This window comes from Mauremys mutica, chromosome 4, assembly GCF_020497125.1.
Source record: "Mauremys mutica isolate MM-2020 ecotype Southern chromosome 4, ASM2049712v1, whole genome shotgun sequence".
Taxonomy (NCBI): domain Eukaryota; kingdom Metazoa; phylum Chordata; order Testudines; family Geoemydidae; genus Mauremys; species Mauremys mutica.
In genome coordinates this window covers 124,880,742-124,908,016 of record NC_059075.1, presented here as the reverse complement: position 1 = coordinate 124,908,016, position 27,275 = coordinate 124,880,742, and the positions used below count along the sequence as shown (strand labels likewise).

The window sequence follows — 27,275 nt, the reverse complement described above, 5'->3', positions numbered from 1 at the left end:
TGGTGGCAGCTCTGCCTTCAAAGCTGGGCTCTTGGCCAGCAGCCGCTGCTCTCCAGCCACCCTGTGCTGTGAAATCTGGTCCCCTCTACAATAGCCAGATTCCACAGGGGAGATCCGATTTCACGGTCCGTGACCTGTTTTTCACAGCTGTGAATTTGAAAGGGCCCTAACTATCGGTGAGGAGTCAGACCAGTTGTCTTCTATCCCTCACAATGCCCGTTTACTACTAAAGTGGCTAAATTGTGACTTACAATAGGTATTTAGTTCTCTGCTTGAAGTTACAGTACCTGCAAAAGTTGGAGTTCTAGAAGAGACCACAGTCCTTGAGGTTCTCTTTGATGATGACATCCGTGACTGCGTCAAACACAAATTTAACGTTCTGTGTGTCTGTGGCGCAGGTCATATGACTGTAGATTTCTTTCACATCTTTTCGCATGTTGAGATCAAGGAACTGATTCTTGATGTAATTTCCTGCATCTTCAAATGTATTGGGACCTATTTTGGGGAAGGAAATAACTGCTGCTAAGTGCTGCTGATTAGGTAGACTGCACTAATTAGAAACTCCTCAAAGCCCATTGTGATTTGGCTGGATCTGTGGCCAGCAGAGGAAATGTGATCCTTTAATGTGCATTTAATTCTCCCAAAACATGGCAAAGAACAGGATTGGAGTGACTGCCCTGGGCAGTGACGTGCTTTCTACACAAGAGGTGAAGAGCAAGCAGACCTTCTCTTGGGGTGGTTCAGCCTTGAGTCAAAACCTCTTTGTTCCTACCAAATCATCCCAAGGTGGTAATGCTTAATACAGATCCTCTCCTTTTCCTAGCTGCAGAGGCCTAGCTTGATCCTAATGACTTTTCCCAAGACAACCATTTTTTATTCCTTCGTGGCTTTTGTGCTACACACTTCTTCCCACCCGTTACTCTGATTTGATTTTTTTGTTTTGTTTTGTTTTTAGACTCGGCCTAAACACTAGCACAAAGTGGGGAAGGGGGAGGTAAAGTTTTTAGACCAACTCACCATCGTAATCTGGGAAGCAAATGCTGAGGTGGACTTTCTTGATCTTTTCCTCAAAGAGGTCCTTCTTGTTGAGGAACAGAATAATGGAGGTGGCAGCAAAGAACTTGTGGTTGCATATACTGTTGAACAGATGCAGAGACTCATGCATGCGGTTCTGAAGACAAAAAGACCACATCATTTGTAAAGAAATTTCAGAGGTGAGTGTGTTGTAAAGACCTTGCTCGTTCTGGTTTCAGAAAGTAAGGGTGGGCAGGTCCTTGCTTGGTCTAACACATACTGAAAGCTCTCCCCCCACTCAAGTTTCTGTGGCTTGTTAACATGTGCAAGTCCCGACTCCTACTCAAGCTTGTTCCTCAAACAGGCTGAGGCTCTACAACAGCCATTGCCTGAGCTGCTGCTAATTGTACATGCTTTTTGATCTCCACAGTTTTTGCAGCTGTAAAGGTGAGGACAGCACTTTATACTGTTACAATGGTGAAGCCTTTACTGGTCATAAAGCCGTGATGTTTCCTGTTTGTCGTAGCCCCAGGTAAGGACTCTGTGGCTAGCCAGAAGCTTTAGACCAACTGGATTTTAAACAAAGCAAATCAGCATCCTTCCATGGTGGCTTTTTTGCAGTTTCAACAGGCCTCCAGTTTTCAGATGATGCCATGACTGAAAGTACAAGGGGAACAAATTCACTCGACTGTAAGCTCGTTGGAGCAGAGACTTTTCTGTGCCAAGCACAGTGGGGCCCAGGTCCATCACAAGGCCCTCCAGCTGCTACCATAATACCACTAATAAAGCTCTCTTGAGACACAAGAAAGCGTTGGAGAGATTTACTGTTGCTGAACTTAAAGTACTCCCAGCAGCGAGGGGGAAAGTACAGATACAGCAGCTGGAAACCAGCAGCCAAACCAACTGCATTTCAGCAAGTTGATTTTACCTTTTGTCTTTTGCAAACTCTCCTGTTCTTTTGCTGTAACAAGCACGTGTTGCCAAAGAGAAGGTTGTGGGTGGTTTCTATGGGAGAATATTTATCGAAATGGCCAATGATAGGGAAGTCTTGAACTGCTTGGTTAGAGTTGTTGGAGGATTCTTTTTGCCTTGAGAATCTTCATGTTCCTGCTCCTCAAAGCCAGATAGCTCGGTAGCCCTAATTTCTGTTGCCACACTGTAGGCAGCTGGCTGTTTCTATGGGTTGTCACAACAGCTACTGGGGAGTCCAGAGTGAAGGACTTCTGTCACTCTGCACCCTCACCTCCTAATGTCAGAACGCTAATGCCAGATTCCTAATTGCTGCAAAGCGGGCTCTGCGTGTGGGGAAGAATCAGATGTGAGAAGTCACTGTCTAAATAACTGAGCTGAGACCCCATTACTAAAATAATGGCCAGTTATCTCCCATAGCATTCCAATGGCAGAGAGTATGTGCTCTGTCTCTCTAAGGAGCCATCGCCTATGGGTCTTCCAGCAGAGCCACAAGAGGACTTGCAGGTGCTTTAGGATAGGCAGGCCCTTCAGAAATCACCCTCTGTGATCACTACAGTGCCCTCCACAAAACAAGATCATTCTCTTAACCTCTGGGTTTGCAAGTCAGCTGTGATAGGACTATCTTCCTTGAGAAAACTAGTCCACGCTGGCCCAAATCTCTGCTATGGGACTATCACAAGCAGCCTCCAACTCCACCCCCTGGTAGTATGAGCACCTCCCAAATGTTAATGGATCACAACACACCCCAGAGGCAGAGAAGTCCTATCCCCACTGTATAGAGGAAACTGAGCCAGAGGGTAGATCAGGTGACTTGCCCAAGGTCACACAAGGAACTCTGAGGTGAGAACTGAACCCAGATTTCCCATGCCCTATCCACTAGGCCTTTCTTCCTCCTTGCTCTCCTTCCTGCTCCTAAGGGCTTGACTGTGTAGTCTCCCTCATGCCCCTTGCCTGTCTGGAAGGGTACCAGAGTAGGGACTTTTTCCAGCATCTTGTGAAAGTCTAAAATGCTGCCCCCTGGTTTGTCCCTTCTGAGTCCAACCAAAGAGAAGGAGGAGTTCAGTCTCCCCTGTCCATAGTCTCTTGTCTACTGAGAAGAGAACTCTCCTCCAGCTGTGGAGCATGTTCTCTGATTTGCAAATCTCCTCCAAAGCAGTTTGTTTTAATAACCGGCAGGGCCAAGGAGCCCTTCTGCATTAATCCATCCTGAGGGCAGAAGAGAAGCAGGTGCCCTGTTTGAAGGACAACCATCTGCATGCAGGAGGGCTGCTGGTGTGTTAATGAGCTGGCTTCCCTCAGAGGGCTGCTCCTAGCAGGGGCAGACAATACTGGAGGCATCTTGTTACTGTTTTCTGCCTCCTTATCACCAGCTTTCTCTGCTCTTCACCCTCCATGTGTTGTTTGAAGGAGAGGCTGAGAGCCCCTATGGAGCCAGCGCCCTGCCTGACTAGTGGTATCCAAAACATTCCCCACAGGCTGCACTGCTCCGATTTCCCCTTGATGCTGTTTGTACATGAAATGGGGGCTCTGAAGAGACTCTTGGTCAAGGAAGCTGGAGGCTGAGCGTCATGTTAGGGGGGAGCTGCTGTGAAAGTCCACCGGCCCTTGGATTGGCCTGCGGGAACCAAATGGCTGGCACTGCAGGAACGAGCCTGGATCCTAGAGCTCATTCTCTCTTCGTGTCTTCTCTTTAAGGAAGTCCCAGAGCAAGCTGACCTGGATGGATGCTCTGTGGGATCCCAGCAGTAAGAGATGGATAAAACCCTCTCCCTGCTGGGGGGCATTAGATCACCAGTGTCTGATGGAGCTGGAGTATTAGACACTGGGGCTAAGGAACTGGACTGCAACTGAGGAGATGTGGGTTCTGTTCTGTGCTCTGCCCTACACTCCCTCCCTGTGTGAACGTGGGCAGGTCTGTCTCCCTGGTGTTTTAGGCCCCGACCTGTGCAAGGGGGAGGATGATCTGTTATTTCCACCATGCTGTTTCTGTTCAAAGGGTCAGCATTTTGGGCCAGGGGCTGTCTCTACTGTCGGTCTGTGCAGCATGTAGCACCATGGAGACCCTGGTCTTGGTTGGGGCTGCTGGGTGCTACTGAAATACAAATCATCCTAAGAGTGGTGGTGGTCTGATTTTAAGAAGGCTCTCTGCTCTTGCTTCATCTGTTATAAACCAAAACCAGAATATGCTTCTCAGTCCCCTTTGGGCCCTGTTTGAATGACAAATCTCAGGCATTGTCCCACAGTGAGGTGTTGATAGAGGAGATTTGGAACAAATTGACAGACTAAACAGTAATAAGTCACCAGGACCAGATGGGATTCACCCACGAGTTCTGAAGGAGCTCGAATATGAAGCTGCAGAGCTACTAACTGAGGTATGTAACCTGCGCTTAGCTATCCTCCCGTCATCCGGTACAGAGGGTGATTTAACGTAACACCAATTTTAAAAAGGTTCCAGAGGCAATCCTGGCAATTACAGGCTGATAAAACTAACTTCAGTACTGGGCAAAGTGGTAGAAACTACAGTAAAGAGCAGAGTTATCAGACACACCAGTGAACATAATTTGGGGAATAGTCATTATCTTTTGTAAAGGGAAATCATGCCTCACCAGTCTATTCTTTGAAGGCGTCAACAAGAATGTGGACAAGGGTGATCCAGAGGATCTAGGGTACTTGAATTTTCAGAAAGCCTTTGACAAGGTCCCTGACCAAAGGCTCTTAAGCAAACTAAGTAGGTGTGAGATAATAGGGAAGGTCCTCATAGAGCAGTAACTGGTTAAAAGACAGGAAACAAAGGGTAGGAATAAATGATCAGTTTTCACAAAGGAGAGAGGTAAACAGCGGGGTCCCCCAAGGATCTGTGCTGGGACTTGTGCTATTCAACATATTAAGTAATGATCTGGAAAAGAGAGTGAACAGTGAAGTGGCAAAATTTGCAGATTATACAAAATTATTTAAGTCTACAGCTGACTGCGAACAGTTACATGGGGAGCTCACAAACTGACTGGGCAACAAAATGACAGATTAAATTCAACATTGGTAAGTGCAAAGTAATGTACATTGGGGAAAAAATAAGATAATTCCTGGTGATCTTAAAAGAAGTTCCACATGTGCAGATGAGGACCCAGCTGAGCCTGTAGTGTTCCTCCACCTCAAATCGAGGGGGCCTTAAGGGTCAGCTATGTGCAGGCCCTGAAGGGCAAGGGAACTGCTTGGGCGACAAACTCATGGCCAGGAGGGACCATCATGATTGGGTAGTCTGATGCCCTGTAGGGCACAGGCCAGAGACCTGCCCCAAATCATTCCCAGAGCAGAGAATAGCCCATTGGTGATTTAAAAATGGTCAGTGATGGAGAATCCACCGTTGACCCTTGGTCAGTTGTGCCAATGGTTAATTACTTGCACTGTTAAAATTTTATGCCTGATTTCCAGCCTGAATTTGTCAAGCTTCAGCTTCCCGACACTGGCTCGTGGTAGGCCGTTGTCTGCTGGAGTGAAGAGCCCGTTATTAAATATTTGTTCCCCAAATTGGTATTTATAGACTGATCAAGTCACCCCTTCACCTTCTCTGTTAGACTAAATAGAGCTCCTTGAGTTTGTCATTATAACGCACATTTTCTAACCCGTCAATCATTCTTGTGACCCCTCTCCAATGTTGGGATATTGAAAGTCTTTTTCCTGAGTGTCTGGCTGGAGAGTCTTGCCCGCATGCTCGGGGTTCAGCTGACCGCCATATTTGGGGTCGGGAAGGAATTTTCCTCCAGGGTAGATTGGCAGTGGCCCTGGAGGTTTTTCGCCTTCCTCCGCAGCATGGGGCAGGGGTCGCTTGCTGGAGGATTATCTGCTACTTGAAGTCTTTAAATCAGGATTTGGGGACTTCAACGGCTGAGTCAAGGGAGAGAATTACTTCAGGAGTGGGTGGGTCAGCTTTTGTGGCCTGCATCTTGCGGGAGGTCAGACTAGATGATCATAATGGTCCCTTCTGATCTGAAGTTCTATGATTCTATGATTAATTTATCAACATCCTCTTTGAATTTGTGAACTCCAGAACTGGACACAGGGTTCCAGCACTGCTCCCACCAGTGCCAAATACAGAGAAAAAATAACTTCTCTGCTCCTACTCGAGATTCCCCTGTTTATGCATCCCAGGATCCCATCAGCCTTTTTGGCCACAGCATCGCACTGGGAGCTCAAGTGCAGCTGATCGGGGTTTGTGGTGGACAAATCTTTTTCAGCCTCTGCTTCCTAGTGTAATAAGGGAGCCCCTTGGAGATGGGGCTCCAGCTGCAGTTGGGAGCCAGGTTCAGAGTGGTGGGGTGGATCGGGCCCATCTGTGGCTGCCTTCCCCTGCATCGCTTCACAAAGCGAGCAAGCGGTGGGTGAATGGACAATGATTTTTCCATCCATCCGTTATGTAACTGCACATATAAGCAGCAGAGTTATGAATAGCTTTTCATGGTAAAACTGCAAACTGTTCTAAGGGATTTCTTCAGCTATGGGCACAGCTGTTCAGCTGCAGCTTGCTGCCTGGCTAGTTCTGCAAGCCATCGCTGCCTCTTTGATACATGTACGTTCATTACAGGTGTATCACTTCCTGTGAGTTTAATTATCATAAGACTCAATTCCTCCCTATGCTGACATCTGACTTTCGGCAACCACTGACTTGGGGGGAACCCTAGCCCCGTGAAGTCAACGGGAGCTTTGTCACTGATGTTAGTGGGGCCAGGATTTCACCTGTATTGTCCCCACACAGGATGTGGTAATTCTCCTGGGGTTTCTCAAAGCTGCAGTCTTGGCCATGCTGTTTGGCTGTTGTCCTTTTTCTAGCTCCTACATAGCTAGATAGATTTTAAAAACAAAAGAAGTCATCTAGTCTGACCTGCACAGCACAGGCCAGAGAACCCACCCAGGGATTCCTGCAACCCCTGACTGAGCTAGCACAGAGGTTTTAGGAAGAGACCCAATTTTGATTTAAAGACTCCAGGCTAGACCCACAAAGGAACTTAGATCCTAAACCCCCTGCTCATCTGCTGCTTAACCCTGAATGTGCCTAAATTCCTTGGCACCTCTGCTTCCACTGGTGGACATGTGCAAAGCTGCTAATTCCTGAGACTGCTGAGCTGCCTGGTCTGATCCTCAAACGAGGTGTTACCCCACCTGTCTCGCTTGCTGTGCCCAATCCTGTAGACATGCTCTGAGCACGCTAACCCACACAACACATGGTGCGGGTTCACCCTGTACTCAATCACTCAGTGGTTGGAGCACTCAGCTGGAAGGTCTAGGTTTGAATCCCCTTCTGCTTGATTCAGAGCAGGGACATGAACTTGAATCCCCCCCCCCCCCCCCTCAGCTGAGTGCCCTGACTGCCAGGCTCTGGCATACTCTGGGGCAGGTGTCTCCATTTCTTCTGGCGAAGCTGTTCTTTGTGTGGGATATTGAAACAGCCACTGGTCCAGAGAGAGAGAGAGAGAGAGAGAGAGATTATAGCCCAGGGGTTAGTGCACCTCCTGGGAGACCCAAGGTCCTGTCCCTGCTCCAAGGGCAACTTAAGTGTTTCAGACAAAGTGGGACAGCTTCAGCAGGAGAGGTCAAGAGAGACCTGCCCTGGAACACACCACCTCAGGGTACATAGCTGGGAGATGGATGATGTGGGTCCAAGTTCCTGCTCCGGATTAGAGCGGGGATTCAAAGCTGGATCTCCCATATGCCAGGTGAGTGTTCTGCCTATTGGGGATGGCACCCCAACCCCATGGAGTTAGGTCACTGAGGCAATGCCAGGCCCCTGCTCTTCAACTGGCCGGCTTGGGTGGCTCCCTGCTCAGGTTGCTGGGTTCTGTGAATCCCATTCTTACCAGCTCTCCTGATGCAGTGCTTAGTCTCCAAGCCCCCCATGCCAGCACGTGCCCAGGTAGGTTGTTCTAATGGTTTAAACATCCTGGCTGCTAAAAATGTGCACCTTCTATCTAGTCTGCATGTGTCTAGCTGTTGGGTCTCCCAGCCGTTGTCTGCCTTTGTCTGCTAGATTAAAGATTCTCTGCCATTGGAAACCTTCCTGCTCAGGAGCTTCTGTGCTGGGATCAAGTCACCTCTTAACCTTCTCTCGGGCAAATTAAACAGACTGAGCATCTTTAGTTTCTTGCTGTGAAGCAGGTTTCCATGCTTGTGGCTCACATCTGAGCCATTCCCGATTTTTCCTCTAAACTTTCCACCTTTGCTTCCTAGTTTACAGGTTCTGAAATCGATGTGCCAACATTCTGCACTTGCTCTGCAGCAGGGAGATAGGGCTGAGGATGAGAACGCCATTACAGATGTTCCACTGAATTCAGCCCCATGCTAACCTTGAAAGGTCAGTGCTATGATCCCTCACTGACAGAGACGGAAGCTGCAGAACAATTGAGTGTGTTTTTCCAGAGGGGCCGTGCACCCACCATGCCTATCGAAATCAGCCAGGAGTGCAGGTACTTCTGAAAATCCAGGTGTCAGTTCTCTGTCCAAGGTCACATAGGCTGGGAACAGTATCCAGCTCTCGTACCTCGTGCTTTAACCACAAGCCCATCTTCCTTCTATTGATTTCTCGTGCCCTCTTGAAAGGCAAGCCATGGGGCAGCCTCCTGAAATATCCTTTGCCTTAACCAGCCACGGGATGTCACTGTGCTATGTGAATTAGCTTTAGGTGCTAGCTGTACTAGCTGGAAGGCAGGCATTTATTTTCAGACGTGGGTTAATCTGATGTCAGGCAAGTGCTATTTTGCTTCCTGGATTTGCGTCTGAGCAGCACAATGTAAACCGCAAGCTGCCATTCAAGGGTATTCATGGCTCTGTTGCCTGCCGGAGCCTCCCTGTGTTCCAGGCAATACAGGCACTTCATACCAAGCAAGAGTTGGTGCTCACCCCTCTCCTTAGCACTCTCTGTGCTAGGGAGATGCTATTTTCTTAAAATCTGGGTGGTGGCTCCCAGATGTTGCCCAGCTGAGCTAGGAGTTTTTTCCGTTTCCGGGTGCTCTGAAAAAGGAGATAGCAGCCACCCAGCTGTGTTCTGGTGGCAAAGGAGCAGTGGTCCCAGTGCCATCAGCAGATAGGGATTAAGAGAGAGAACATACCACTTCATCATCCTCTACTAGCACCATGTCATAGGCGCTGAGGGCTCCGCAGAAGATAATGCAGGTCACGCCTTCGAAGCAGTGGATCCACTTTTTGCGCTCTGACCGCTGTCCTCCCACGTCAAACATCCTGTGGAGGGAATAATTCTGCTGTTGTTAGCCCCTTCCCGCCCAGAGCACTGAACACGCAAGCAGTCCTAGCACCCATCGCAGAAACCCAGCCCCCGCCGAGTTGGGATGTGGCAGCTGTTTACATGAGTGCAGAGGGCCAGATTCTTACCTGGTGTAAACTGACAGCACAATGGCACCCTGCAGATTTACACCAGCCAAGAAACACAGCTGTTTAGGATGGTATGTGGGGCAGGCTCTCCCAGCCAACTGAAATAAATGTCATTATCCTGGCTGGAATTTGGCCAGGATACCTGGGTCAGTGATGCCTCCAAAGGGGAGAGGGACACACGTGCATATGCACTCACCTGAAGTTAAGATCTTTGACAGCGAACTTGGTCTCTATGATCCCTGTGGTCTTCACTCGAGATCGTAGTACATCCTGTTCGTTGGGGAGGTAATCGGGGGCTGTGATCCGATCCAGCTGGTTCAGGTAGCTAGGCAGGAATGCAGAGAGCTGTTGGGGGCAGTCCTAAGGGATAGGGCATATAGCTATCGGGCATGAGGAAGGAGGTCTGGGGTAAGGTGTTATCAATGAGCTAGCAATCGTAGGAGAGGACAGTGGGAAGGTCCAAGCGATTCCGCTAGCCTGAGGGAGAGGAGATGTCCTTCTAGCCCAACTGTAGAGCAAGAAAATCCCAGTTCATGACTAACCAGGGTCAAAGTGTGCACATAGCCACCTTACCTGCATTGCGGCAGCACCTAGGAGCATGGAGCATGACCCCCTTGGGCCAGGTGCTGAACAAGCAGGGTCTGCTATGGCCCAAAGAACTAACAATCTAACAACAAGGCAAGAGACGACAGATGGAGGCAGACAGGTGGACCCTGCTGGTGGGAGGTGATGGAGCAGCTCTGTGGTATGGAAAGCCTGTAACCTTAAGTTCCAGCATCCACAGTTGCTCCTCCATTCTGCTGTTGAATGGGACTGTGCAGCTGCTGCAGCCTACAAGGGAGCTGCGTGGCAGGCTGGGGTTTATGAAGTCAGAGAATGGCCTCGTTTGGATCAACAGAGTGAAACAATGAAGTGTGTTCCCTGCAGCATTCCCTGTAATGTGCCCATGCCTCTGCTCTGCAGCTGTTGTGCCAGACCATGGCTCTGGGCCCTTGAGAACTATGTTAAAGTAACCTGAAGGGACAAATTGCGATGGTGTTGACACCAGGGTGTGTCTGGAGTAACCACTGTCTTCAGTGGATTTACGCTGCTGGGAGCAAAAGCAGCATTTGGCCCTGAGGCTACTGGAAGCCAGAGTCTGAAATACCTCATTTGCCTTAGATAGTGCAGCCTGTAATAGTACATGAGGCAGGTTGGTGCTCAGATGCCTGAAATACCCTGGCATGTGGCATCAATTAAGGGTACAGGAAGTAGGCTGGTAATGAGGGGTGGGCACCCCCACTGCAGCAGGCAGTGATAGTCGCATGTCAGTGGTGTTTAGAGGCTTTGTCTGACACAGTAGCACTATCTTGGCCATGAGGGATAATCCCCTGTGTTCTGTATCTCACATGGAGCTGTTCTGGGCTAAGTGGGAGCACAGAGGACCTCGCTTGTTACCTAGTGAATTATGAGAGTGCGTGCAACTTGATGCTTCAAAGCCATTCTGGTCTGTCTTGCTTGTTTTCTAAAGTCCTTTAAGGGACATGTACCCTTCCCTTGATGGACAAGGCTCTCCTTGGACTCAGTGCTAAAATTTCCACTGGCTTCAAAGGGAGCAGATTGGCCCCTTCACCTGGAATTTCTCCTTCCCTTTCCCTTGGCTGCTGGTGAAAAGCTGAGTCCAAGTTTTTTTACATGGCAGTAGGGGGGGAGTGGTACCTGCTTCATAAAGAAATCAGTCACTTCAGCACCAGTGAAGGGGAAGATTCACGGCACTGAGCCCCAATGATGGATGAACCCTCTGTGTCCCAATATGTGCGTGTCCATCCCTGGAGGATCTTGCCGTTTGGCAGTTGCTTTTCCTAATGACTGGGCTATAGGGACAGACTTACTAGGAAGCGGAGTCGTTGAGCTGGTACTCAGCTGCTCTGTCAAAACAGGCCTGGACTCCCGCATCTTTCCACAGCTTTTTTATACAGTCCACTAGCTCCGGGGGCATGGTGCCCTCCTCGATGGAATCTGCCAAGTTGCACAGCTGCCGCCCATCATCCTGTAAGAGACCGAGCCGGTGAGCAGACTGGGGCCAGAGACGGGCATGAATGGCAGACCTGCTTTGGGCCCATCTGAACAGGGTAAGGTTTTGTGGGGTTTTAATGTGGATTTTGACATTTAAATTCTTCCCCCACCCAACCCTGCTGATTTTTCAAGAACAGCTTCCCCAGAGAATGTGGGAAACATGCCCAGAATCCTGTCTGGCCAGGCCCGGGAGTGGGGAACTCTAACTGCTCCCGGAATGCTTTCCTTAACCAGTAGATGGCAACACACCCATAGCAGTATGGTGCCTGAAGCAACGGGAAACCAAACTCCTCGTTCCTCTGCGAATAATGAAAGGAGCAGGACCCTCCTCTCTGGACTCTCCTTCCCCACAGCTCCTCTTTCCCACACTTGGAGGTCTTGCCCTTCCCTTCCAATCTACATCACATGGCAATGGAACCAGACGACTGTCACTTGCCCACTGAGTGGCAGTGGTGTCTATTAAAATATTTGTCTGCTGTTGTAAGGAGCAGCTGGGAACGTTTGGCTTCTAGCAGGAGTGAATGAGAGACACAGGGTATGTCTACACCACAGCCTCCCAATCCCAGTAGACAGACTTGAGCAAGTGTGCTAAAAATAGCAGTATGGATATTGCAGTTTGGGCGCGGGCTTGGACTAGCTCCCTGAGCTCAGACCCAGGGGGTCAGGTGGGCTTGGACTCACACAGCTAGCCTGAGCTTCCGCTCGAGCCGCAGCATCCACGCTGCTATTCTTCACACGCTAGCTCGAGTGAACACCAGTGAAGCCATCTCCCCGCTGCCGGGGCTCAGAAGGAACAAACTTCCTCTCCAACCCAAGAGCAGCATCCTGCATCCCAGGCTACCCTGCAGCCTCTCCCAGGGCTCCTGCATATAACTGGGAATTGCAGGCACTCAAACAGATTAACATGTGGGGACCGCGTGCCCCTCCCACCCCACCTGCCTTCCCCTGTCCAGGGGCCAGACAGATGTTCCAGTGGAGGCAGGGACAGCATACTGACCCCTCGCCCTGATTCGGCGTAATCTATCCCCAGCGTGGACATCGCTCGGATGATGGCAAGGATTGACTGCAGCACGTTGCCGTAGATGATGGACTTGAATTCCAGGCACTCTTCTTGCGTGTAACCATCTTGGTGGATAATCCTGCGGGGGGAAGGGAATGAAACACTGCCTTTACCAGGGATCACAGCCTTGCTTCCCTGGCAGGCCTCTCCCTGCAGCACAGATGTTGGCACCTTGTCCTCCAGCCCGAAGGCGGCAGTGCAGGGACTGAACTGTGCCAGCTTGAATGCCTGCTGTTTTCCTGGCATAGCTGACTTTCCCCTGGTGCTGGCTGGGGTGGGGTGCGGAGCTGAGGAACCACACCGCTGCTCAGTATGTGAGGGGAGGGGTAGCAGCCTGAGTGGCATCTGCTAGCAGTGTCTGACAATGTGTCACCTCATGCAAGGGAGAAAGGGAACTCCTTACACCCCTATCTACCCCTGCTGGCATGCAGCCCGGCTTACAATTGGGCCCATTGTGATCTACACAGGTGCCTGGCAGCCAAGTCCAGATGCAACAAGAAAACGCCCTCCATCGGCTGGCTCAATGAAGACCAGGATACCAGCTTTGAAAGGAAAGTGGTCTGAGACCCATGGCACAGATTAGCTCGCTGGCTCCTGGACTGACCACACATGGCTCTGCCTGTGACAGAACCTCAGATTCATAGGGGAAGGTCAGATCACATGGGACCTTCTGCGACTGGACTTTGCTGACACATAGAGCTCACTTGCTCCCTGTGTAACTCCATGACGGTTTGTGTTCCCTGCCCCATGGGGCTTACATCAGAGACCCAGCACAGCAAGGAGCGATGCACAAAGGGAGTGTGGTGGTTTCCTCCTCCCTTGTGCCTGGAGACTTGCAGCCTGCTGTTTGGTATAGCTGGCCATCAACTTGCCACCAGTACCCCATATGCCAACAGCTCACATGGGATGTGCCCGCACTCCATCCATTCGCTGGGATGTTCCACAGGGCATGGGTGCTGAGATGCTAGATTTGCTGTCTGTCTAGGCTAATCTCCTTGTCTTGAGAGTGGGCTGTAGCAGGTGCGTGGGAGAAATGAACCTTCCATCCCCACCCCCATCACTTGTTACTGAGATGTCACATGAAGAGACCCCAGCTGATCAGCTTGTGCCTCAAAGCAGAAGAACTGGGCACCTTTCCCTCCTAGCTAGCATAACTGCAGATGCTATTTTTGTTTAGTTGTTTAATCCCTTTTTATTAATCTTGCTAAGGTATTGCCAGCCGGCAGGCATCCTGGCCCAGCAGCAGCGCAGGGGTTAATCACGCTACATTCATGCCTAGATTAGGCTCCTAGAAGGAAACCACCTTGGGCTGTGTTCTGGGCAACCGACCCTTAGCCCTCCTGTGGTACTCACTTCATCTGTTTGACGATTGTGCTCTTGCCTGACTCCCCGGCACCTGGAAAAGAGCCGGAGGAAACGTTTGAGTGCCAGCATCCAGAAAGAGAGAGAGACGTGTGCACCTTAGAGGGGACCACAGCTCTGGGGCACTCGGATCCTACGGCACTGGGACCAGCGTAAGGACCTGGATATACAGTGCTCTGTATGCAGCATCTATTCTGCTCTTCACTCCTTTCCCTCATGCGCTTGTCTCTGGGGTTGGCCCCTCAGACACTTCAGCATGGATGGATTTCTCCAGTGCGGGGTTATTTAGTGGCATATTAATGTGGATCAAACAGGTCAGTTGATCCGGGCCCTGGGCTCCCACGAGCTCATCAAGAGCCCAACCCAGGGAATGGCCTTGTTTTGAGGGAATGGTCAAGCTGGCTGTCTAGGAACCAGAGAGTGATCCTGCTTTTACATAACCGCCTGGCCTCTCCCCTTCAGCAGCCACCCCCAGAGGTGCCTGGCTCCCCTCGTTGGGTGCTGGTGCATTGCCAGGGCTCTGGGAAGGGGGAGGGATGCATGGGACAGCTGCGCTTCCCTTACTGCCGCTGTTCACCAGCATGTGTGATGTTCATTGGAGGCTCCATGCCAGCCAGCTGTACCCCAGCTCATCTCCCGGTTACCAAGTCCTCACCCTGTGGAAGCTGGGACAGGCACTTCCAGCGCAAACCTGACCCCTCTGCCCAAGGTTCAAACCATCTTGTGCCCCGCAGGGTAGGGGATGAGGAAAGAACTGGGCATGTGTGGTCTAGAGATGAGATGGCTGAGGGAGAAACATAGCATGTAAAGGTGGTTACACAGAGGCCAGCGATCTATTGCTCTCCTTGGCCACCGAGGGCAGGACAAGTAGCAAGCCGCTTACTGGGCAGACAGAGAGGCTTAGGTTGAATTTTTTAGGAATAACTTTCTACCTGTAAGGCAAGTTCAGCTTGGGAGGCTGGAGGGGCTTAAAAATAGGTTACAGCCATTGGGGTGGGCCTGCCTCGGCATGGGAGGAGGGACTAGGTTTCCCTGTTGAGGTCCCTTCCAGTCTTGTAGCTCGATAAGGGTATCTAGCCTTCACAACTCTCCTGCCCCAACGAACCCTCTTGCCTGGCTGCCCAGTATTCAGATCCTTCGCTACACCCATACCTCCAGGATCCATTTGCCAGAGCAATATCCTGCAGCTTCCATCATCCTTCCACACCCCCTCACCTGAGTCTGCAACCTCCATCCACCCAACCCACCTGCAGACTATCTAGTGCATTGTCACTGAGCCCCTCTGCTCTGGCTCCTGTCCCACCCACTCCTCTCAGTACTGGGCCTTGCTGGTCTGGTGGATCAGAAGAACCCCTGGTTATATACCCCTGCAGTCAGCAGGGCCTGAACAGCTTTCTCAGGCCAAGGGAGACCCCCTGTGCCTTGCTCATGCCCCCTTTTTATTCCTCAGAGGCTCCCCACTGGCTCGACTCATTTCCCTGGCCCAGGAAGGCTGGCGATCCCTCCCTCCAGAGCCCATCAGCAGTGCTCAAAGGCTAGCTGCTGTGGGGAACACTCGAGTCCCATGCCCACGGCTGCCGTCGGCATGAAGGACCTGACATTGCTGCAGGGTCGGAGGGCCTAGTTATGCCATAAGCCCCCCTCCACAGCAAGCCTGGCCCATGTGTCTGTCATGCTGGGACTATCATACTGTGCCCCAGCAGGGTAGAGAGGACCATGTCGGTGGGCCTGGACTCCGCCTGGAGCTGGGATTCCCTGAACCGTAACACAGCCTCAGCCCTTGGGCACGCCCAGCCCAGCCGCGGCCTTTGCTTTTCTTAGCCTCCCCCTCTCACTCTCCTGCCTCCGTTCTCGTCACCTGCCCTTCGGTTCTTGGCCGCAAGCGCCGGGTGTCGCCTCATCTCATCGCTTTAAGCAGCTTATTCCAAACCAGGAAGCTGCTTAGAATTAGGGCCTAATCGCGCTGATCCCAGCCTCCCTGCCGTCACCTGGATGAACCTTATGGCGCTGCGCAGCATCAGATGTAGGCTTCCTGCCCCTGCCGTGCGAGCAGTGAGGCAGCCGCGCTGTAACCTAGAAATCCGGGAAGCATTAGCCCCAGAGTGGCTCTGGGCTGAGATGGACCCTGCTGGCCTCTCTCGGCTCCCAGGAGCTGGGTGGGATGCTGGGTTTCCAGCAGGGGCTTCTAGCCTCAATCTCCGTTCTCCTCTCAAGTGCCATCTTTCCTACAACCCCCCCAAGAGTTTCCTACAACTCTGGAACAAGGATTTATTCTGCTGCCTTCACGTTGCTGCGGATCTGGCACAGGCTTGGAGCTCTCTCCAGGCACGGGGAGCGAGCGTAGGAATCACGGAGAGTGGCTTAGGGCACCCTGAGCTGCAGACCAGGACTGACCCCCCAGTGACCAGTTCCTGGGCTGGAATGGTGCCACCTGGTGGCCCCCCAGACCATGTGCGCATGTAGTCAGAGCTGCTGCCATGCCCAGGCCAGAGACCTCAGCCAGACATTGCTGTATCGATCTCATCTCTTCAGTGTGACCAGGAGCCTTTCTTTTAGGAGGAGATGCCTGATCTTGATTGGAAGAGGGCGGTAGTGAATTACCCTTGCTGATTGTGACACTAAGTGGGAATTGATTGGAGGTGCCTGTCAGTGGGGGGTTTCCCCCGCCCATGACCATGCACTGGCCTAACCTTCACCCTCACACCTGCTCCCTACCTTCTGGATAGGTCCTCCCTGGGAATTGGTCCTGCTTTGAGCAGGGGGTTGGACTAGATGACCTCCTGTGGTCCCTTCCAACCCTGATATTCTATGATTCCATCCATCCCTCATACCTCCCCCCAGTTGCCTTGAAGAAGACACTTGGACCCCTCCTGGCTGACTTTACATGCACATGTATAAGATTTGGGTGCCCCAAACTTCACCATGCCAGAGTGAGCAGCAGCTTCACCTGAGCAGCACAGGCCCAAAGGAAGCTGTGCTCTGAGCTGGAGCCTAGAGAACAGGAGAGGGGACGCTGTAGGAGAATGAGAGCAGGCTGGAGCCTCCAGCTCCATCGTGGCTTTAGAAGGACTAAACCGTGCGTGCCCTTGGCATCTCCTAGCAGGCTCCCTTGCCTCAGCAGTGCCGGGCTGGCAGTGAGAACTGCCCCAGCATTCTGCTGTTTGCAGTACTCAGCTAATGTTCTAGTGCCCGTAAAAGGCCTGAGAGAGGCACCCAGTCCAGGAGTGGGATCGTCCCATTCGCTCCAGCTTGCAGATCAGCAGGCTTGTGAAGTCTCGGTCTAATGACTCAGTAATGCAGATGCAGACTCAGAGAACAGGCCCTTCTGCCAGTGGGATATTAGGCTACATGGAGGCTTTTAGTAGTCAGGTAAAATCAATGTGTTCAGAAATAAAGTCCATCCCTTTCTAGTCACACTGCTCATGGAGCACCGAGGGTTTTCTACCAACAAGCAGGTAATGGACCCAATCATCATCACCCTCTGCCTTTCTCTAGGCCAGAGATCTCAAAGCGCTTCATCAGTGTTAGAGATGTGGTTTGATCCTGCAATGCCTTGCTCACCAGAGTAGCCTCGCTGCCTGATCCAGCCCTTACACCTCACACACTGTATGCATGTGGGTAGGGATAGTACTGCCATCCTGTTTGACAGCTGGGGACTCTGTAGGTCAAACTGTGAGGCTGCAGCAGAGCTGGGGCTAGAACCCAGGTGTCCTGATCCTCTGACCTGTGCTTCAGCCACTAAACTCTCATGTGAAGTGAAACATTACATATACGTCTTTGCTTGTCATTTTTGGCCAGAAAAATTACTCTGATCAATTCCCTTTTCACACGTGGCCCTTGGTGAGTCACCAAATCAATCCAAAGCGCCCCCCGCCCCTCCTTCCAATGCTGAAAGACCCAGGTATGTAGTTACCAAGTGCTGACACTAGCCACAGCATTCCTATTTCCTCCCACCCCTCCACCACCGCCCCTTCTGGAAAATTACAAATAGATTTTAATCCCTACTGAGGTGCTGCCCCCTTCACCCAGGCTTCTCTCAAGAGGGTGTTTGTGACCTTTTGTCACATCCGATTGGCTGAGAAATCTCTGTGTCCCAGCTAATCGCTTCAGTTAGGAAGTCATCAAACTAATGAGAGCCCATCTGGTGCTACTTAGGAACAGATCCTCCTCTCAGTTGGAAAAAAATGAGAAAAACAACAAAAAAAAACTCAGGGTGACCATATCTCTGAACCCAACATGGACTGAAACAGCCAGACCAAGCCCTCTTGCGTTGGTCCTGTGCTGCATTTCATGCTCCCTCTTCTCTTTCTTCTGTCTCCCATCCCTTGGCCACCAGCAGATACTGCCATTTTCTAATCCCTTCACATAAACTGATTGTCCTCAGGCCCTGCAACAATAACCCCAGTTTCTCCTTTCTTGCCCCACCTTCCCTAGCTTGGCATCACCATGTCTCATCTGAGGGTTGCCTTCGTCCCAGGCTCTGCTTAGCCAGGCTGGGTTGGCACAGGCTAACAATCTCCCTCCTACCCTGCATTGATCCTGAATCACCATTCTCCGCAGTCTGCACATTTATTACATGCATGGAGACCAGCTCTGCATGGTACAGAACTGCTTCCCTGCCCGTTCATTTCTGGATCCACCCTAGGAGCTGAAGGTGCCCCAGGCAAGCTGCAGCGTTGCCCAGCTCTCATGCTTACCTAACAGCAGCAGCTTGACCGTCTTTGCCTCCTTGTCTGCATCTTCCTGGAGTTTCTTCTCCAGCTCCTTGGACCTTTTGGCCAGTTCTTTATCTTCAGCGCTCGCTCCACTCCCCATCTCGTCGTCTTCCTCCTCTAGCTCCTCTAACTCCTCTAGCTCCTCTGTCTCTTCCAGCTCTTCACCCTGGGTCACTCACCCTTTACGGGGTGGGGAGAGAGAGAGAAAAAAATATATATATCTATGCCTGACCCTCCACGGTGCCAGAGAAGGGCCTCACGCTGCAGCCTGGCTCTGGAGTTCCACGCAGGACCGCTGCCAGCTAGAGACTGCTACGATGGCAGCATGGGAGCCCTTCACCTTGCCCCTCTCTCTCTCTCTCTCTCTGCTCTTTACCTTAATTCCCCATGGATAACCCAATTTCTGTCCTACGGATTGGGGACTTTTTATCTCACCATGTGACCTGGGAAATCCAATTAGATGAGCCCAAGATGGCAAAGATTAATGCCTGGGAAATGAGAACACTGAATGAGGCTGCGGGCGGGCCAGACAGGGTCATTATGTAACGGGGGAAGAGAGAGCGACCCCCCTCCTGTAAGCACACAAGGGAAGGAATCCCGCTGCTGCAGGGGCCCTATGGTGTGTGACTTGGGGGGCCCCAGGCCAGACGCATAGAGATGGAGAGCTCTAGATGAAAAATGTTGGCCAGGGGCCTGCTGCATAAACCAGCCTTCTCCTTTCTGTTGCTCCAGATCTAGAAGAGGCTGTTTAACTAGCAGCCGAGAGGGACAGCCAGCACCCTAGCAGCTGGGGCCCCAGTATCACGGCAATGTGTGCATCAGAAATTCATCGATCATTGGCTAGCTAGAAGTTTGCACACTTCATAGCTTCTGTCAGCTGAGCTCCTTGCCCACCCCAGGGGCTCCTGGCTCACTTCCATTCTCCCCACAGGCTCTTTCGGTGCCATTCTCCCAGCCCTCTCTATTTCAGGGACTCCTCCCACCCTGCTCCATGCCAGTGGCTCTATGTACGCCCCTCATTCCCCTTTTCTCCCATGTCCTCCATTCCTCACTTTCCCACCATGGGAGGGACTCTGTGCCCCCCTTCCCTCTCCAACATATGCCAGTAGCTCTGTGTGCCCCACCTCCCCCATACCAGGGTCCTCCATTTCCCACCCCCAGCCAGAGGCTCTGTGTGCACTCCCGTGCCCCTTCATTCCCCCAGTCTTATTTCTATCTAGGAGATAAATAATTCAAGGGGTTACATGTTAAAGTCTCTTGGGAGGATGGGCAGAGCTGAGCTGGCTAGCGGGGGTTGTGCTGGAAGGTGACAACATCAACTGGTTCTTTGATCTGGGATGATGATGGCAGAAGTGGTTGAAATGCTGGGTCTGTCAACCAGCTGCCATTTTCCCCATTTTTTCCCCTTCCAGTTGCTGAGTTTTCACCAAAATCTGCACAGTTCTGCCCATGAAATTCCATTCTCTGAAATTTTGGAATTGGTCAGCTGCAGCATTCAAATGTTATCACATTAGAAACATACTAACAGCCAGAAAAATGCCAAGAGCGTCTCTATACAGATTGTGGGGTCCCCCTACATTAACTATTGTTTTGGATTAAAATGGCCAGTGTCCATCTAACACAATCTCTGTCTTTCTTTTCTTTTTGTTTTTAATTATCTGGCCACTTTTTGCAAATTGGCTAATCCATTTTGCAAGTGGATTGAGTCCATTTTGAGATGAGTTAGTCCAGCACAGGTCCGTGTGGACATATCTGTATTTTGAAGAACAGTTCTGCCTCTGGCAATCCTCCCACTGCTATCCCACACTGCACTGCTTTGCACCTGGATTGGCCTGTCTTTTTACCTGCATACCTTCTGCTACTCTGGCATCATATTGACTCGATGTCATCTCCGTTTAAACACTGGCATGCAGCCACCTGTGTACCATCCATGTGTACACACTGCCAGAGTCACATATCCCTCTCAGTGGTGCAGCAGCCATGCCGCATGCATCCCCAGGGAGCCATGCAGAGATCATGGATTTCCTTATGAGCTGGGGAGATGGCCTAGTCCTGCCTTAGTAGCTACCCTCAGAATACCAAGATATACGAATCTGTATCGAATCCAGTGATGGACAGGGGTCACTCCCAGGACAGATTCCAGTGCCACGCCACAGGAAAGGACACCCAAGCCTCTGGAATGGTCCCAGCCCCTGCCTCTCCTATCACAAGCTGGACCAGATTTTTGCCAAGGGGAGGCACCCTGTTGTTCTGTGGATAGCATTGGAGGCCCCCAAGAGGCCATGTAGTGAGGTAGAGTGGCCTCCCACTGAGCCAGAGAGGGAGGAACTGCTCTCTGAGCCCTGGTGGGTGGAGCCAGGCCCAGCCCAACCCTCCTGTTGGAAGCTAAGGGGCAGGACAGGAAGTATAAAAGGTGGGCATGGGGCTACTAGCTCAGTTGAGCCTGAGCCAGGAAAGGAGATAGATGTCCTAAGCCTGCTGCAGACCCTGGGCCCTGCCACCCAGCTGAGGAGCACCCGGAGGAAGCTGAGAGTGGAGAGGAGCAACCCGGAATGCCAGCAGCTGAATACCCCGATGAGACAGAGGACCCCATGACTACGGAACCCCTCTCCCAGGAAGTAGCCTAGGGAAAGCAGGTGTTAGTCCAGTTTTGCTGTCAGAACCTGAGTCAGTGTGTTGTGGTAGGATCCCTGCTGTCCTAGAGGAGTAGGGTGGGCCTGGCTTTCTCTACCTCTGCTGCCAACCCAACCCCTGAGGTGGCAGCCTTCCCATCTTAGGTCAAGAGGCCTGCATTTGTCTGCTATATGCCTGAGCCAGGATCTTGCTCTTCCCTACCTAAGGGCATAAACCCGGAGACTGTTTGGTGCTCCACCCTGCCTGAGGGCCTAAGATCCATAGATTGCTTTGCTGCTCTGCCCTGACTGAGGGTCGGAACCATCCCAACTGCTTTGCTGCCCTGCTCTACCTTGCCAAAGGGGCCTCTGGACCTGGCACTTGATTTGCTAATCCCCTGATAGTGGGCAGTGCCCCAGGGACGTAGTGAGGCGGAGTAGCCTCCCCCTGAGCTGTGGAGCACTGGGCCATGCTAGTGGTTCCCCATGTGTCAGAACCAGCTCAAACCACCTACTGGGACCTTGACTTGGTAGCGGCCCAAGACTATATGAGGGCAGTTCTGGGAGGAGGCATATCCTCCAGGTGCATGCCCACGAACCGTAGCCCAGAAGCTAAAAGATCATTGCTGAAGCCAGAATCCCGGACGGGTGTACTAGTGGTGTAGTTCATGCTTGTAGAACAATTCAACAAGACTTTTCCTACAGGCAGGGCCAGCTCCAGGCACCAGCTTAGCAAGCAGGTGCTTGGGGTGGCAACTCCGGAGCGGGGCAGCACGTCCAGGTATTCAGCGGCAATTCGGCAGAGGGTCCCTCGCTCCCGCTCGGAGTGAAGGACCTCTGGCTGAATTGCCACAGATCACGATCACTTTTTTTGGCTGCTTGGGGTGGTAAAACCCCTGGAGCTGGCCCTGCCTACAGGAGGATGGGCCTGGCTGTTAACGCATAGGCACGAGACCTTGAAGGATGCCATGAACTTTATGGAGAACTATCTAGCTCAGTGGTGCCCAAACTTTTCCTGTCACATGCCTCCACCCCCCCCCGCCCCCTTACCAGTAATGGAATCTGTCCGCACTCACCTCCATTACTGCACAGTTGGGTCAGCAGTGGAGCTGAGGGCGGAACTGTGGGTGCGGGAGGAGCTGGGGTAGAAGCAGAGCTGGGCAGAGCAGGGGGCGGAGTGGAGCTGGGCTGGGGGCTGAGCTGGGCTGTTGGCAGAGCAGGGGGCGGAGTGGAGCTGGGCTGGGGGTGGAGCTGGTCTGTTGGCAGAGCAGGGGGTGGAGTGGAGCTGGGCTGGGGGCGGAGCTGGTCTGTTGGCAGAGCAGGGGGCGGAGTGGAGGTGGACTGGGGGCGGAGCTGGTCTGTTGGCAGAGCAGGGGGCGGAGTGGAGCTGGGCTGGGGGCGGAGCTGGGCTGTTGGCAGAGCAGGGGGCGGAGTGGAGCTGGGCTGGGGGTGGAGCTGGTCTGTTGGCAGAGCAGGGGGTGGAGTGGAGGTGGACTGGGGGCGGAGCTGGTCTGTTGGCAGAGCAGGGGGCGGAGTGGAGGTGGACTGGGGGCGGAGCTGGTCTGTTGGCAGAGCAGGGGGCGGAGTGGAGCTGGGCTGGGGGGGGAGCTGGTCTGTTGGCAGAGCAGGGGGGGGAGTGGAGGTGGACTGGGGGCGGAGCTGGTCTGTTGGCAGAGCAGGGGGCGGAGTGGAGGTGGACTGGGGGCGGAGCTGGTCTGTTGGCAGAGCAGGGGGCGGAGTGGAGCTGGGCTGGGGGCTGAGCTGGTCTGTTGGCAGAGCAGGGGGCGGAGTGGAGGTGGACTGGGGGCAGAGCTGGTCTGTTGGCAGAGCAGGGGGCGGAGTGGAGCTGTGGCTGAGGGCGGAGCTGGTCTGTTGGCAGAGCAGGGGGCGGAGTGGAGCTGGGCTGGGGGTGGAGCTGGTCTGTTGGCAGAGCAGGGGGCGGAGTGGAGCTGGGCTGGGGGTGGAGCTGGTCTGTTGGCAGAGCAGGGGGCGGAGTGGAGCTGGGCTGGGGGTGGAGCTGGTCTGTTGGCAGAGCAGGGGGGGGAGTGGAGGTGGACTGGGGGCGGAGCTGGTCTGTTGGCAGAGCAGGGGGCGGAGTGGAGGTGGACTGGGGGCGGAGCTGGTCTGTTGGCAGAGCAGGGGGCGGAGTGGAGCTGTGGCTGAGGGCGGAGCTGGTCTGTTGGCAGAGCAGGGGGCGGAGTGGAGCTGGGCTGGGGGCTGAGCTGGGCTGTTGGCAGAGCAGGGGGCGGAGTGGAGCTGGGCTGGGGGTGGAGCTGGTCTGTTGGCAGAGCAGGGGGTGGAGTGGAGGTGGACTGGGGGCGGAGCTGGTCTGTTGGCAGAGCAGGGGGCGGAGTGGAGCTGGGCTGGGGGCGGAGCTGGTCTGTTGGCAGAGCAGGGGGCGGAGTGGAGCTGGGCTGGGGGCTGAGCTGGGCTGTTGGCAGAGCAGGGGGCGGAGTGGAGGTGGACTGGGGGCAGAGCTGGTCTGTTGGCAGAGCAGGGGGCGGAGTGGAGCTGTGGCTGAGGGCGGAGCTGGTCTGTTGGCAGAGCAGGGGGCGGAGTGGAGCTGGGCTGGGGGTGGAGCTGGTCTGTTGGCAGAGCAGGGGGCGGAGTGGAGCTGGGCTGGGGGAGGAGCTGGTCTGTTGGCAGAGCAGGGGGCGGAGTGGAGCTGGGCTGGGGGTGGAGCTGGTCTGTTGGCAGAGCAGGGGATGGAGTGGAGGTGGACTGGGGGCGGAGCTGGTCTGTTGGCAGAGCAGGGGGCGGAGTGGAGGTGGACTGGGGGCGGAGCTGGTCTGTTGGCAGAGCAGGGGGCGGAGTGGAGCTGTGGCTGAGGGCGGAGCTGGTCTGTTGGCAGAGCAGGGGGCGGAGTGGAGCTGGGCTGGGGGCTGAGCTGGGCTGTTGGCAGAGCAGGGGGCGGAGTGGAGCTGGGCTGGGGGTGGAGCTGGTCTGTTGGCAGAGCAGGGGGCGGAGTGGAGCTGGGCTGGGGGTGGAGCTGGTCTGTTGGCAGAGCAGGGGGTGGAGTGGAGGTGGACTGGGGGCGGAGCTGGTCTGTTGGCAGAGCAGGGGGCGGAGTGGAGCTGTGGCTGAGGGCGGAGCTGGTCTGTTGGCAGAGCAGGGGGCGGAGTGGAGCTGGACTGGGGGCAGAATGGAGCTGTGCCAGTGGTCCCCAACCTTTTTGGCTGGCAGGCGCCAGCCGAAGGATCACTGTGGCGGTGGAGCACCCGATGAAATGCTGCCGAATTTCGGCGGCATTTCGGCGGCGATGCCTCTCGCTGATGGCAAGCGGCGTCATCGAGAGGCATCCCCACCGAAATGCCGCTGAAATTTGGCGGCATTTCGGCAGGTGCTCTCCCAGGGGCCAGGATGCGGGCGCATTAAGATGCCCCCGCGGGCGCCATGGTGCCCGCGGGCACCGCATTGGGAACCACTGAGCTGGGCTGTTGGCAGAGCTGGGCCGGGGGCGGAGCTGGTCAGTTGGCAGAGCAGGGGGCAGAGTGGAGCTGTGGCTGAGGGCAGAGCTGGGCTGTTGGCAGAGCAGGGGGCGGAGTGGAGCTGTGGCTGAGGGTGGAGCTGACCTGGGGGCAGAGCAGGGGGCGGTGTGGAGCTGGGCGGGGGGCAGAATGGAGCTGCATCTGGGGGCAGAGCAGGGGGCGGAGTAGAGCTGGGCTGGGGGCAGAATGGAGCTGGGCTGTTGGCAGAGCAGGGGGCGGACTGGAGCTGCGTCTAGGGTCGAAGTTGGCCTGGGGGTGGAGAGGGAATGAGACAGAACTGCTTTGGGGTTGAAGCAGAGCTGTGGCTGGGGTTGGAGCTGGTTTCGGGGCAGAATGAGGATGGGTGGCACTCCCTCCCCACCTCCTGGGGTTGGCAGATCCCCTTTGACTCCGGGATCCAGGGAAAAGACCGTGTTTGCCACACCCTTTGGACTGCACCAATGATTTTCCAACAATGCCATTTGGGTGGCAGGGGCAGTGGCGACCTTTCAGAGATTAATGGCTCACATACTCCTTCCACGTGGGCAGTACGCCATGGCTAATTTGGATGAGAGAGTCACATATAGCCCAGTTTGGGACAGCCTTCTCCACCATGTTTCTGCAGTACTACAGTTGATCGCCAAAGCCACCCTGACTACCAACCTAGCTAAGTGTCAACTGATTGGGGGGCAGGGGAGAGATCACCCTGAGCGACTCCCGAAGCCACAGGGGCCATGCCCACCCAGGAGATCTCCACCCCTAGCCCTATGGGAAGTGCCGCGAACTCCCAGGGTAATGAGCCTGATTCAGCTACCCAGCCAGAAGGACTCCTAGAACAGTGCCTCGCAGACAGCCCCGGAGTAAGTCGACGCTGCTGGACTTTTCCATGTGACTTGGCTCCGGGAAGAAGTTATTTTTGGGGACGCTGGAATGTTTATTTTCCTTTCAATTCCCCCAGCAGAAGAGACACAAGAAGAGTCGCAAAGGGCGGGGTTCCTTCTGCAAGGCCAAAGAAACAGGCGCCTGAACATAAGACAGATAGATAATGGGCATGGTCAGGGACTCCCACCATTGGGGAGAAAAATGTGGGGGGCTGTTTTACAGGGGGTTAAACAACCTTTGTTCCAGGACCCAGTGGCTGCGGCCGTTTTGGGCAGTTGTGAGCTAGGAGCCTGAACCCGCTCAGATTTTATCATCCTCTCCTTCCCTCTTCCCCTGCTCATAATAGCATGATCCATGGTGGGGAATTTAAGCTCTGCAGTGTTTATTTCTCTGAAATGTAAATCTCCCTCAGCCTTTGGCCAAGCCAGCACTCACCATCCCCTGTCCCTCTCCCGCCCCGTTGGCCCCACCCCCACGTACTCAAAATGGCACTGGTAGACTGTGACCTACGCAGTGTGTATTTCTCTGAAATATCAAAAACTTCCCTCTCCAACCTGTGCAGCCGACACTTCCCATACCTGGCTGGCGCGCCACGGGGGTTAAAAATCTAATGCATTGTAATGCAGGCTTCTTTATTGAAGCGGCAAATGCGGAAAGAGAAATCAATATAAAATGGCCCTTTGCTTCCGACTTTGAGCGGTGCTCTGAGCTTTCTGCGACCATAGTGTTTGATGAAGTATATCTCCCAAAGTGAGACAGTTCAAAATGCATAGAGATGACAGGGCACTGGACTAGCTCAGACTCTCGGCATTCAGAATAATTCCTGCAGAGGTCTGTTTATCTTGCCGTGCATTTTGTGCTGGTCTGCAGCTTTAAGGCAAAGAGAGTGTGTTTTGGCACTCAGATTACCAGGCAGCACAGCCTAGTGACTAGCACTGCTGCATATCCTGCTGACCTGCCTAGTGCCTTCTCTGTCTCTTGGTGGCATGCCTCAGGGTAACGTCCTCCAAAGTAGGGACAGGCTTCAAAAATGTAATTAGTAACCTGCTGCCCAACTGATCTAGCAGAGAAAGGTCTAACCTGACCCAAGGTTAAACAAATTCAGATTGGAAATAAGGCATACATTTTTAACAGGGAGGGTAATTAGCCATTGGAACAACTGACCAAGGGTCACGGTGGATTCTCCATCACTGACCATTTTAAATCAAGACGGGATGTTTTCTAACAGATCGGCTCTAGGAATTCTTTTGGAGCAGTTCTTTGGCCTGTGTTCTACAGGGGTCAGGCTGGATGATCACAGTGGTTCCTTCTGGCCTTGCAATCTGTGAATCAGAGATGGACATGAAGTTACAAACCTGTCCCCTGCTGCCATCCCTTAGCCTTACCATCCAACCCCAAGCCCCAACCCCACAGCCTACCAGCGACCCAGGATTGGTATGGGGGCCTATCTGGCGGGGAGGGGAGGTAGCAACTGTCTTACTATCTCCAGGCTCACCCCAGGTTGGGAGAGACGACCGGAGTGGTATTCCAAAACTGAAGAGACAGCAACATTTTATCATTGTTGCCATGGAGACTGGAATTAGTACAATAACTACTTGTTCTGTTTTGCAGCTCCTGCACCTGGCGCCCCTCCCCGCCCCCCCAGACACCGGCCAGGAGCGTTTTCAACCTCTAACTGCCCAACAAATTTTCAGGGCAGCAAAAGGAAGACCAGAGATGAGATGTTTGGGGACCTTGTGTCTGCATCTCAGAAGAGGGT

General features: G+C 53.3%; 1 protein-coding gene across 1 annotated transcript; it reads right to left on the bottom strand.

Annotated features, from left to right (window-relative positions):
• Positions 1-287: 287 nt before the first annotated feature.
• Positions 288-26,823, bottom strand: GNAT2 (G protein subunit alpha transducin 2). The gene is made up of 9 exons (XM_045016467.1): positions 26,712-26,823; positions 18,538-18,735; positions 13,832-13,874; positions 12,416-12,557; positions 11,235-11,392; positions 9,560-9,688; positions 9,084-9,213; positions 1,018-1,171; positions 288-495 (listed from the first exon to the last, which is right to left on the bottom strand). The coding sequence occupies exons 2-9, from the start codon at positions 18,653-18,655 to the stop codon at positions 305-307; spliced, it is 1,065 nt and encodes a 354-aa protein (XP_044872402.1). The 5' UTR covers positions 18,656-18,735; positions 26,712-26,823; the 3' UTR covers positions 288-304.
• Between the last annotated feature and the right edge of the window lie 452 nt (positions 26,824-27,275).

Coding starts and splice junctions, on each gene's coding strand:
- GNAT2 (XM_045016467.1), bottom strand. CDS start 18,655: ATGGGGAGTGGAGCGAGCGCTGAAGATAAAGAACTGGCCAAAAGGTCC. Junction 11,393..12,415: donor ACGCCGAATCAGGGCGAGGG/GTCAGTATGCTG, acceptor GGTCTCTTACAG/GATGATGGGCGGCAGCTGTG. Junction 9,689..11,234: donor CTCAACGACTCCGCTTCCTA/GTAAGTCTGTCC, acceptor ATTCCTGCCTAG/CTACCTGAACCAGCTGGATC.